Genomic DNA, 12,352 nt, shown 5'->3' on the forward strand with positions numbered 1-12,352 from the left:
ACCCCTCGAGTAACCATGAGCCGTTAGCCAACCAAAGCCAGTTCCATTCCCTCTTCATTATAAGAGATGCTAGTTCATCTCAAGATAGGCTGCAACCCTGTGAATAGCAAAGAGTCACTGGCCAACCAAAGCCATCCCCCTTCATAATAAGAGTTACTTGTCCATCCCAAGCTGACCAGGGTTCCTCATGACTTCCCCCACCCCTGCCCGCATCCCATCACACAGGCTTCCCTTGTCTTCCACCAAGCTCAGTCCAGCCTCAGGGCTTTTGCACTTGCTGTTCCACCATCCTAAGACATCTACTCTGTTCTTGAATGACTGTTCTTTTCATTCAAACCTCAGCCCCAAAGTCACTGCCTCAGAGAGGTGGTCCTTGATGACCACCGTCCTCTGACAGTGGATGGTGTAAAACTGCCCTCTGATCCCTCTGAGCACAGCTCCCTGCCACTTTGGAACGCTGAGATCCCTGGGGGAGGAGCTGTGCCTCCGTCCCCCTCCCTCCACAGCCTGGCAGAGTCGGGATTTGAACTCGGGTCTGTGGGGCTCAGCATACATGTTTCCAACCAACGTCACCTGCACTCCAACTCAAGATCCCTTCCCCACATGGCCCCCTTCCCAGGTACTCCAGCCCGCGCCTTCTCTCTTCCACCCTCTCTCGGTTCAGTCTGTCACTGATCCACAAACACCTCAGGGATTCCAGGAAAGAGGGACATGGCACCAGGAGCTGCTCCAACCTTGTCTGCTGCCTGAGCCCTCCGCACGCCGCAGTTTCCTCTTTGGTTGCTTTCCCTCAGCTCCCTCTGCCGAGTGTGCCTTCATTTCCCCATCTGCTCTCCATTCCTGAACATCTCAGTCTGGTCGGCAACCTGTGCCTCCACGTTCCTCTTTGGCCTCCCTTCGGCATAATACCTCAGGCCTCAGTTTTCCCATCTGGATCTATTCCAAACCCATTGGGCTGAGTAACACGGGGAGCCTCAGTTTTCCCCTCTGGATGCCCATGGCTGGGTGACACCCCCTCCATCTCGAGTCTCTCTTCACATCCTCTATCCCCGAGCCTCTTTTAGGCAGGCTCCCATCCCTCGGTTTCCCCAACAGCAGATGTAGGACAAACAGGCTGGAATCCACTAGAAAAGGGCTGGGAGCCACGCCTCCTCTTGTTCACCCAGCCTGACCCCTGGGCCCCTCTGGGAGTGAAGCACGTCAGCTCCAGGACTCTGACGCACGAAGGCCTTATCAGACTCCTATCAGGTAGGGGCTACGGTGGTGGGAAGGGGCTGCCCCTTCCAGACCCTGGATCTCTCCAGACCCTTGGCCTCTCCCACGGTCCCTGCCCCACCTCAAGTGTGGGAAAGCCGGCCCCTGGCCCATCGCCTGCCCAGTCTGCTTGGCGCCTGGTGTGTGCTTGCTAAGTCACTTCAGTCGTGTCTGAATCTTTGTGACTCTATGGACTGCAGCCCTCTCCAGGCTCCTCTGTCCATAGCATTCTCTAAGCAAGAATACTGGAGTGGGCTGCCATTTCCTACTCCAGGGGTATCTTCCCAACCCAGGGATCGAACCCACATCTCTTATATCATCCGCATTGCCAGGTGGGTGCCTGGAAGCAGTCAGTATTCAAATCCCAGCTGTGTGACCTTGGGCAAGTGACTATGCCTCTCTGAACCTGAGTTTGCCCATTCATAAAATGGCAATGCCAATAGGACTCTAAAAAGTGTTAAGCACAGGACCTGGCCTGTAGGAAGCCTTCAACCACATATAGTTGCTATTGTGAATGACAGAAATAACTCAAATTATCAGCTGAGGCCTCCTCCAAGCCAGGGTTGGAGCCCTCTCAAACTTGGGGAGGCTTCAGAAAGATTCTGACCCCTCTCCCTTAGGAGAGGGGAAAGAGGACATACCCCCTCTAGGAGTCCCCATGGGCATGGAGATCCCAGCATGCTATGAGGGAGCCCCTCTGAGAAGGGCACCAACAGCTAGGGAAACTGAGGCAGGCTGGCGGAATCCCCACCTGGGGCCTAGTCACTTTCCCATACCCTGGTACTGGGGTGAGGCCCACCTAGAGCTCACCTTGGCCCGGGAACTGGGGGGAGGAGGGGCAACCAAGAGACTCAGGGATCAAGTATGAGTCAACTCCCTCCCCAGGAGAAGCAGAGGGAGGCCCACAAGCCGTGTCTGGGTCCAAGGACAACACCCCCCGCTCCCTTATGGCCCTCACCCAGGACTGGTAGAGACCGGAGCGCCGAGAGAGGGAAACTCATTTCTGAAAGGTCTCCCGTATCAACTCCCCAGCAGCTGCCAGGCGACCTCATTGCCTCGATAGTCCCAGAATTGCTAATGCTCAGGGGCTCTGAAAGAGCATCTCAGAAGAGGGGAGACAGGAGACTTGTCCAGACACTGCATTGGCGCAGCAAGCGAGCTCTCTGCTTTCCTCAGATGCTTGTCTTGGGGGCCACTGATGAGGATGGGGGCAGCTAGAACTGCTCTAAGGAGCTTCCCTGTTGACACAGCTCCAGGGCTGGGGAAGGGGAAGGTTCACGAAGTCAAAGGCAGGATACCCTCCTCACTGGGACCCCCAGCCGGAGGTGTTAGGGCAGAGCTAAGCCCCAGCCTGTGCAAAGGCTCAGAATCCACATTCCTGCTCCCCCTGGCCCCGGGGTAAATCCTAAGTGATTTTTCTACCCTCATAACTGCACGAGGCTTGCAGACTCCCTGTCCAGGGTTCCCCTTGCTCAGAGGGGAAATCCAGACCTGGAGAGGATCAGGCTCAAGGTCATACAGTCAATGTCCTGTCAAAGATCCCACACCTGTTCCAGATACCCACACCCTCAGAGCCCCTTCTGGGCTCCAGGCCAAAGCAGGAGGGGGACCCCTCCCTCCATTCTGCTGATTCAGCAACTGCTGACTCAGCCCAGAGGGAAGCACAGTCAAGGACTGATACTGCGGGGACCCCATCACCTGGCTGGGGAGGGGGCTGCAGGGGGAAGTTGGCTCTTCATGCAGCTTAGCATCAAGGAAGGCTCCCCACGGGGCTGGGCACTGCTGGCTGAGGCGCTAAGGGCTCTGGGTCCAGAGGAACGGTTTCCCCCAGGCCTGGCCAGTGGGCCACCTGGTGACACTCTGCAAACCTAACCACCAGATGCTTGCAGAGGAATGCTGGGGCCCCTCCCAGGGTTCTCTGAACCGGTGCCCACCCAGGCCTGGAGAAACCCCACCTCCAACACCTGCCTGGACTAAGGAAGGGAGCCCTCCACCCCTAAATCCTCTCCCTAGCTCTGACAGAATCTGATCCTGTAAGCCCCAGGGCTGAAGCCCCGGAAGACCCCCTCTAGTATATCCCAGGAACAAAGACACCCCTTCCTGGGGGCTGGGCGGGGCATCTGCTAAATCTGAGCGGCCCCTCCACCAGGAGAGCGACGGGCAGGGGGCCTCGCGCCCGCGACGGCGGGTCAGCCCAAGTGTTGTTTTCAGACGAGAACCCCTCTCCCATTTCACCGGCTTGCCCTGGCACGCCGAATGGGGCGACCCCCTCCCCATCCATGCCTGGCACGCCCCTCATCCCCGACTGGCCCCGGGGGTACTCACACATCCTTGGCGGGCAGCGCCCGGCCCTCCACGACACGGACGTTCAGGGAGCTGCTCTTGGCCATGGCGCCCAGCCCCAAACTTTCCGACCAGGAGAGCGCCCGGGTTCCGAGACTGGACCGCGGCAGGGAGGGCGTCTACATGTCACCCGGAGCGAGCCTGGCACCCTCTCTCGGAGTCCCCAGGCCACCTGCCCGAAACGCGCGGGTAGCTGGACGGGAGCTTTCCGAAGGAGGAGGGAGGATAGTGACTGGGGAGGGGGCGCCTCCCTCCCCGGACTCTACAGGTAGGAGCCGGGCGCCGAGCTGGCAGAGCGCGCGGGGGACACACCGCCAGCCCTTGCCTTCTAGTCTGGCGCTCTTGGTGAGCAGGCGGGGCGGGCGGGGGGTGAGGGGGCGGCCCAGGGCCCTCCCCGCAATCCCGCCTCCCGCGGGGTCCCCCTCCCGCCCGTTCCCGGGCCACCCTCGCGCGCCCTCTGCCGGCACCCCACCCAAGCGTGCCAGAGCGCACCCGCCACGGAGCCCTGGGCGCGCGGAGGCTGGGACAGCCAGGTGGGGAGGCCCACGGCCATGATGGGCGTGGCGGCAGGCTCCTGCTGAGTTGGCACTGGGCACAGAACACACAGCGTGTCCCCTGCCCGCCCTGCTTCCAGCACGATCACACCTCTCCGGCTCTCCCCTGCCTGCCATCCCCGCACCGCCTGCTCGGTCCGACCGCCTTGCGCCGTCCCGGAGCAGTATCTGAGATCGTCGGGAGGCGTCGCTAGAGAAAGTCACACCCTCCCTGGGGGTCCTTTCAGAGTCCAGAAAGGGAGGGGCCTCGAACATCCCCTTCCATCTCTTTTAGTTCCCAATTAAATCCAGACTGTGCGTGCGGCAGATTCCACGTCACGGGCTGGCATTGCGGGGGAGGAAGCTGCGGCCGGAGGGGGAGGGGAGGGCTTGAAGATAACCACCACAGCGACGATAAAAAACCATCTCCAAGTGTTCGAACACTTACTGTGTGCCAGGCACTGTTCTAAACGTTTTACACGGATTATATCATCTTCCTCCTCACCATCATTCTATGTTCTACTTACTGTTGTACCGGTACCCCCATTGTATGGATACACAAACTGAGGTTCAGAGGGATTAAATAGCATGTGGAAGATCTTACAGTCAGTAACTGATTTGCCTTTCTGAATTTGAATGCTGACTCTGCCACTTGGTAACTGTGTGGTCTTGGGCCAGTCACTTAACCTCTCTGTACCTTGGTTTGGCTTTCTCATCTGTTCCTATGTGATTATAGTATCTCGTTCACAGGGCTTTGAGAGAATTAGATGAGATAAAGCAAGTAGGAAGGAAGCAGGTACAGGTGTCAGAACACCAACAGGCACGTAAGAAGCTTTTCAGAAAGTGTTTGCTATTATTGTCCTTCAAGGCAGAGCTCAAATATCACCTCCTCTAGGAAGTCTTCCAGGATGGCCTCTCATGCCAGGCAGAGGTTTTCTTTCCTTTTTCTCTGCTCCTACAGCTCCAGGTTTGTACATTTTTTGTACATCTCATTAAGTGAGATAATGTGACCAGAAGGGCCTGTCCTAGAACAGATACGTACTCACACTGTCTCTCCCCATGAGTTTGTTGTTTAGCTGCCTAAGAGTTCTCAGAAGGGCTGGCTATGAGCCTGACTCACTCTGGTCATTGGGCTGGGCACCAATGAGTAGGCTCTATTTATGATGTTCCGGAGGCAACACCCAGATAGGCAATTCTGGGAGGGCCCCGCCCAGCCGCAGGAGCAGTCTATGACCTGCTTCCCTATCTCCCTCCCTGACTTCCCACCCAGCACGCCAGCCAGGCTGACGAGGAATTCATATCCCTGGAATTCTCTCCCTGGCTGGCCACTGTCTGGTGAGTCCTCTAGCTTCCAAAGACTGAGCCTCAGTGTTATCCTATCTGTGAAATGGGCCCAGCAGAGCTGACCCCAAAGCTTAAGTATTGCAGCATCCTTCAACAGGGTCCGAAGGGTGATGCACGGTTGAATTCAGAGCAGTAGTATCCCCAAGGGAGTAGTTAAAGCCCTCCTGTAATTTTTATCAGTCACCCCAGATCCTCACGAGGGGAGAATGGTACTTTTTATATGACTGCTACTTCAAGACAGATGTGCTGCCTTTCCCCACCTTCCTCACCTAGGTGGGAGCTTACAGAGGAAACTTCTTCTTCTGAAAAAGAGATCTCAGGGTTTCTGGCCCCCAGGGACTCTTAATGGAACATAAGAGTTGGCCCTAGGGGCCACATGAGATGCCAGCCAACCCACCACCAGCCATCTCAACCCATCTTCCAGAACTGAGCAGGGAGTCACATTCTCAAATTCCCCTCATCTCCAGGATCCTGCCAGCCAGGCCTCTGGGGAGGAAACTCTGTCACCTGTCCAGTATCCGGCATCTGAGCCTGCCACTTACCTGGAGCTATGGCCACAATCCCTGTACTTTCCAAATGGACTGGCCACTTCCTGTTGTTCTGAGAAATTTGATCTGAAACTGGCAGAGGGTTTGAAGTCTCCTAGGACAGCTCCTGTCAAGGAACCAGAGGGGGAACAGTGGCCCACAGAAGGAATGTGACCTGCTAGAGGCCACTTAAGAGAGAAGAGGGCAGGCTCCTGAGTGCCCAGGCCTGGGGTGTCATGTGGGAAGGGTCTTACCCTTCTCGCGAGATTGTTGCACAGTTAATCAAGTTGTCTGTGTAAGGCACTTGGTATCATTCCTGGTACACAGCAGGTGCTCAAGAAAAGATTAGCCACTTCCCCCTTCCTCTGACAATTTTCAAGACAAACCAATAATCATTCTTGCCAACTCCCTAGATAGTCTAGCGCCCATGGGATGCACACAGCAGGTGCTTCATGAAGCCAAGCAGGAGGAGATACTGAGCTCAGGATATTTTTTAATATTTGTTTATTTTTGGTGTGTTGGGTCTTAGTTGCCCCACACAGGATCTTTTGTTTTGGCCCTTAGGCTCCAGAGTACATGGACTCAGTAGTTATGAACCATTAGCTTAACTGCCCTGTGGCAGGTAAAATCTTAGTTCCTGGACCAGGGATGGAACCCGGGTCCCCTGCACTGGAAGACAGATTCTTAACCACTGGGCTACCAGGGAAGTCTCCTGAGCTTAGGATTTAAGAGCAGAGGTTTTAACATTCAGCCAACCTGGTGCTGAATCCTGGCATCTACACTTATGAGCTGGATCCTCTTAAGCAAGTGAGTTATCCTCTCACTGCCTTAGTTTCCTCACCTGTAAATTGGGACTAATACTAGAGCCCACCTCATAGGCTGGGTGTGAGGATAGGATGATTAAACATCAAACATTCAGCTCAGCCTGGCATACAGCAGGTATTCATAAGTATCACGACCATCATGGAACCTCCCGATCCCACCACTGTGCCTGACATTGAGTCCCACTGAGTGACTGAGCTCTGAGGCTGGGTCCTAAGGAAGTGGCTGGGGCGGAGTGCCAGGCCCAGCCCTGAATTCCACACAGTCCACTGAAGTGTGGATTCGGCTCCGGGTTGCTGAGCTGGGGGAATCTGAGGGTTTGCATCCCAGCTGAGAAATCTGATAGTGAGATCCCAAGGTTGGGCTCCTGCACCCCGAGTGGGCCCCACCACCCAGGACTGGCTGAGTCCCACCCCTGCATCTGAGATGCTGGACTTGGGGCCCAGGGAGGCTCACAGACACCTCCCCCCATCTTAAAGTGGGGATCAGGCTTCAACTCAGGCAGGGGGATGCTGGAGGCTGCTTCTACTGGCTCCTCAGAGCCGGCCATGCCTATGACTTTTCAACCCTGTGTTCAACGATGTCTTATCTGGAACTTAAATCAACCACGGTAGGAGAATTTGCACCATGGAAATCAGCAAATAAACACTGATTTTTTTTTAATTTGAAAGTCAGTTTAACAACACACTCCTGGGCCCAGGCTGTCCACATGGCTCTCTAAAATCCGCTCCTGAATTCAACACTTGTAAGATTTTACTCACATTGCCCCCACCCCACACTGTCTTTGCCCTGTCTTTCCACCAGGAAAGTCTTTACATTCCTTTTACGATCTACTTCCTGGCTTAAGTCCCACAGATTCTATTAAATAAATATTAGGAGGGGTGGGGTGAAATAAAGTGCAGACAATGTAAGAGCAATATCATGAAACACTATACAGCTGTTTAGAAGAATGTTCTCGAAGACTTAAATGACAGGAAAAGTACTTAAAAAAAAAAAGCAAGTCATAGAGAATTCCCTGCCAGTCCAGAAGTTAGGACACCATGCTTTCTCTGCCGAGGGCCCAGGTTCAGTCCCCGGTCTGGGATCTGAGATCCCACAAGCTAAGCAGCATGGCCCAAAACAAGCAAACAAAAAACCAAGTCATGGGGAATACACAGTATATACAACCATATATAAGCATAAGCATGATGCTTATAGTATTGATGCCATGAAGTATTTTATCTTTTGGTTTTTGGCAGCAGCATGTGGCATGCAGGATCTTAGTTCCCCAATCAGGGATCAAACCCATGCACCCTGTATTGGGAGCATGGAGTCTTAATCACTGGACTACCAGGGAAGTCCCCATGAAGTGTTTTATATATAAAATTCTTTTCATATATATAAGATGTTTACATATATATATATATATATGTAAAATTCTTTTCTTACTTAACAAATGTATATTGGGCACCTACTATATACTAGGCAGTGGAAATACAGTGAGGTACAGACAGCCCAGCCCTGTTCTCTTGGGCCCGTAGGAGGGTGATAAGTAAGAGGCAGCCAGGAACGGACCTTTAGTAGAAAGCACGAAGTGTCATGTAGCCGATAAAGCATGCATGGAACTGGAGGGCTTTCTTCGGCATAATGACATGTGCTTCTTTTTAATCAGGAATTATAATCAGAAAATGATTCCCACTTCTTCTGATCTCTGAAAGCCCTGCTGCCCCTCTGTGTGTGTTGTAGCTCTGCTTGCAGCCCCCCGGGGAGCCTGGCCGGTGGCACAGAAGGCAGCAAAGACCAGCCCCCCTCCCCACTCCCCGCGGCTGGCACTTCTCTGTGACCTTGGTCTCCTGTTCTCTTGTTTTGTGGTGATTTACATGCTCGTCTTATCTTCTAAATGTCAGGGACAATGTCTGATTCATGCGGTACCTCCCACACTGCTTGGCACAGAAGAAAAACTCAAAACACACTCTCTGGATTAAGTAGAACTTGGTTCCCTGGAGGGCTGGAACCTGGCCTCTCTCCTGTGATATTGGTCATATTATTATTTACTTCCTTTCTCCCCACAGTGCCTTCACCTTGCCAGTGCACCACCTCTCTGTTGCACCCCTAACCTCAGAGCGGGAGGCAGATTCCTGTTCTGGCTCTGCAGACCTGTGTGTCTCTAGATCTCAGTTTTCCCTGCTGGGAAGTGGACCCATCTCCTCTGAGGCCAAGATCGGGGCAAGGCGGACCAGCCCTGGGCCAGGTTGGGGATGAGGAGCGTGTTCTTTGTCTCAGGAACACAAAGTCCCTTTTGTGAGTGCCCGGCACGATTCTGGGCAGGGAGCCACGTGGGACAGGAGGCAACACTGGGCGGAGTGGGCTGGATTTCCAAACCCCCATTTGCGGGCTGGCTGCCGAGGAAGCAGGCCACCAAGTCCCCTCCTCCCACAGCCAGAAGACAAGGTGTCTGTCTGTCAGGCCACACCGCAGCTTCCTTCTTCCTCAGTCCTACCCCAAAGTGCCCCTCCCCTGGCCTCCTGCCTTGGAATGGAGAAGTAGGAAGGGGGAGGCTGACCAAGCGTGAGACTGGGGGCTGGGGGAGTGGATATTTCCAGAGCCTGTGGGTTTGTGGCCAAGAGCAAGGCCAGCTGAGAAGCTATGTCTTGTCCTCTGTTGCTCAGCAGCCCCACTCCGTCCCCTAGGATGTGGGGACAGAGACGGGGTTAGGGGGGTCCTACCTCAGCAGTGTGGCAGGGGAAAAACCCCAAAGAGGGAGCAAAGCCAAAAACTTCAAAAGGAGGTGGGAGCAATGCCCCCGTTTAACAGAGAGGAATGCTGAGGCCTTGGCTGGGGGTGGATCCACTGGCCACGGAGCTCAAGCCACAGCTCCAGCCTTCTGAGGACTAGTGTCTGTGTAGGGACTGTCTCCCTGCCTCCAAGCCAGAAAGCTCCAAACCAGAGATGGGTTATCTTCCTATAAACAAACCCCAGGGCCCTTCACCTCTCAACCTGTGTGTCCTTGGAGGAGTCACTTACCTCCTCTGAACCTCCGTCCCTTGTCTGTCATTTCTAATCCAGATACTGCCCTTCCGTGGCTCTATGCAGTCCTCCTGACAGACATTTTTTTCTTTTTTGCTGCGTTGGGTCTTAGTTGTGGCACATGGGCTCTCTAACTGTGGGACATGGGCTCAGTTGCCCCACAGCATGAGGGATCTTAGTTCCCCAAGCAGGGATTGAACCCGTGTCCCCTACATTGGAAGGCAGATTCTTAACCACTGGACCACCAGGGAAGACCCCAATCAAACTTTACAATACAGACTTTTGTTCTCTTCTAGGCAGGGCCATATCCTCCTGCCTTGGGACTTCTGCATGTGCTGTTCTGAAAACCTGGAATACCTTTCCTCTCCTCTACTCACCCCTTCTTACCCTTCAGGCCTGGGTTCATATGTCACTTCCTCAAGGAGGCCTCCCTGCCCGCTCCTTGCACTCTGCACCTCTCCTGGCAATCCTAACCGAGTGTAATGATGTATTTACAGAGTGATTTGATTCATCTGGCCTCCCCATTAGCCTCTAAGCCCCATGAAAGTGAAAGTGTTAGTTACTCAGTCCTGTCTGACTCTTTGTGACCTCATGGACTGTAGTCCACCAGGCTCCTCTATCTATGGGATTCTCCAGGCAAGAATGGAGTGGGCTGCCCTTCTCTAGGGGATCTTCCCGACCCAATTAAACCCGAGTCTCTGGCATTGCAGGTGGATTCTTTACCATCTGAGCCACCAGGGAAGAGAGCCCCGTGAGGACAGGTTTTCTCTTATCCACTGCTGTATCCTCACACAGTACCTGGCACATAAAAGGTGCTCCATAAACATTGGTTAAAAAAACCTGTAAAAGAGAAATTAAGAAGGGAAGGAGGCACACCAGCTTCAGGATGATGGTATCCTCTGGGGAGGGAAGGAAGGGAATAGGCCTATGGAAGGAAAGATCTGAAAAGGGGCTCACCTTGGGGCTTCCCTCATGGTCCAGTGGCTAACACTCCTCACTCCCAATGCAGAGGGCCAGGGTTCAATCTCTGATCAGGGAACTGAGGTCCCACTTGGTGCAGCTAAAGATTCCTAATGCTGAAGCTGAAAGTGCCCCATGCTGCAACTAAGACCCAACACAGCAAATAAAATAAATAAATATTTAAATAAAAAGGGTTCAACTGTCTCTGGAGTGTTGTGGTTAAAGAGGATGGACTCCACATCCAGATGGCCTGAGTTCAAAACCCACCTTTGACTTGGTACCACAAGCACACTCCATAAAAGAAAATGTGACAAATCAGACCTCATCCCAATTTAATACTTTACAAAAGACCATCTGAGGAGAATGAAAAGAGGAGCTACAGACTGGGAGAAGATATCCAACAGAGGACTCTCTGGAACATCCCGATATATATCTAGAATATTCAGAGACGTCTCAAAACTCAGTTGAAAAAATCCCATTAGGACACAGGCAGCAGACAGGAACAGCTATTTTGCTGAAGAGGATATACAGATGGCAAAGAAGCACATGAAAAGATGGTCACCATCATTAGCCAGTAGAGAGATGCAACATAAAACCACAGTAAGATATTGCTACACGCCAATCAGAATGGCTAAAACAAAAAAATAGTGATGGCAGTGAGGATGCAGAAAAAAGCTGGGAATATAAAATAGTGCAGCCGTTCTGGAAAAGAATAAGGCAGTTTCTTAACTTAAAAACAAACAAAACTAAACAGGCACTGGCTATATGACCTAGCAGTTGTACTCTTCGGCATCTATACTGGAGAAATGAAAACTCATGCTCATACAAAAACCAAGAGAGGAATCGTCACTGAGGCCTTATTCATAGTAGCCAAAGACAGGAATCAACCCAGATATCCTCCAACATGAGTGATTTCTTTTTTGGCCCTGCCTCGCAGGATCTTAGTTCCCCAAGTAGGGATGGAACCTGGAGTCCCTGAAATGGAAGCTCGGGGCCCGTTCCTAACCACTGGGCCCCCGAAGAAGTCCCATAAAGTGAGGTACATCCGTCCCATGGAATGCGACTCAGCAATCAAAAAGAATAAACATCTGTAGCAAGCAGCATGGATCTCAAGAGAATGACGTTGAGTGAAAAAAGCCATCTCAAGCGGTCACACAGCATATGATTCCAGTTACTGTATGACACCCCTGACATGACAGAATAATACAGCTGGAGAACAGATGAGTGGAGGCAGTGGTCAGGGAGGCAAGAGGGAGAGGATGGGTGTGGCTCTAAAAGGTTAGATGGAAGCACTCTTGTGATGAATGTTTTGTATCTGGACTGTGGCAGTCATAGGAATCGACATGTGATAAAACAGCATAGAATGAAGGAATTCCCTGGTGGTTCAGTGGTTACAGCTCTGATCTTCCACTACTACCGGCCCAGGTTTGATCTCTGCTCAGGGTACTAAGATCCTACAAGCCTCACTATTTGGCCAAGTAAATAAATAATTTTTAAAAACTGCATAGAACTAAATACACACACATGCCCATGCACACAAACAAGTACATATAAAACGGGGCA

At 52.8% G+C, this 12,352-nt stretch overlaps 1 protein-coding gene across 1 annotated transcript in view; it reads right to left on the reverse strand.

Moving 5' to 3' along the window:
• Positions 1 to 4,320, reverse strand: part of RASAL1 (RAS protein activator like 1) — a 30,469-nt gene extending 26,149 nt beyond the window's left edge. The window contains exon 1 of the mRNA XM_040251608.1: positions 3,580 to 4,320. Within this exon, the coding sequence (XP_040107542.1) occupies positions 3,580 to 3,644 (65 nt within the window). The 5' untranslated portion in view covers positions 3,645 to 4,320. The remainder of the gene's footprint in view (positions 1 to 3,579) is intronic.
• Between the last annotated feature and the right edge of the window lie 8,032 nt (positions 4,321 to 12,352).

Source organism: Oryx dammah, unplaced genomic scaffold, assembly GCF_014754425.2.
Source record: "Oryx dammah isolate SB20612 unplaced genomic scaffold, SCBI_Odam_1.1 HiC_scaffold_12, whole genome shotgun sequence".
Taxonomy (NCBI): Eukaryota; Metazoa; Chordata; class Mammalia; order Artiodactyla; family Bovidae; genus Oryx; species Oryx dammah.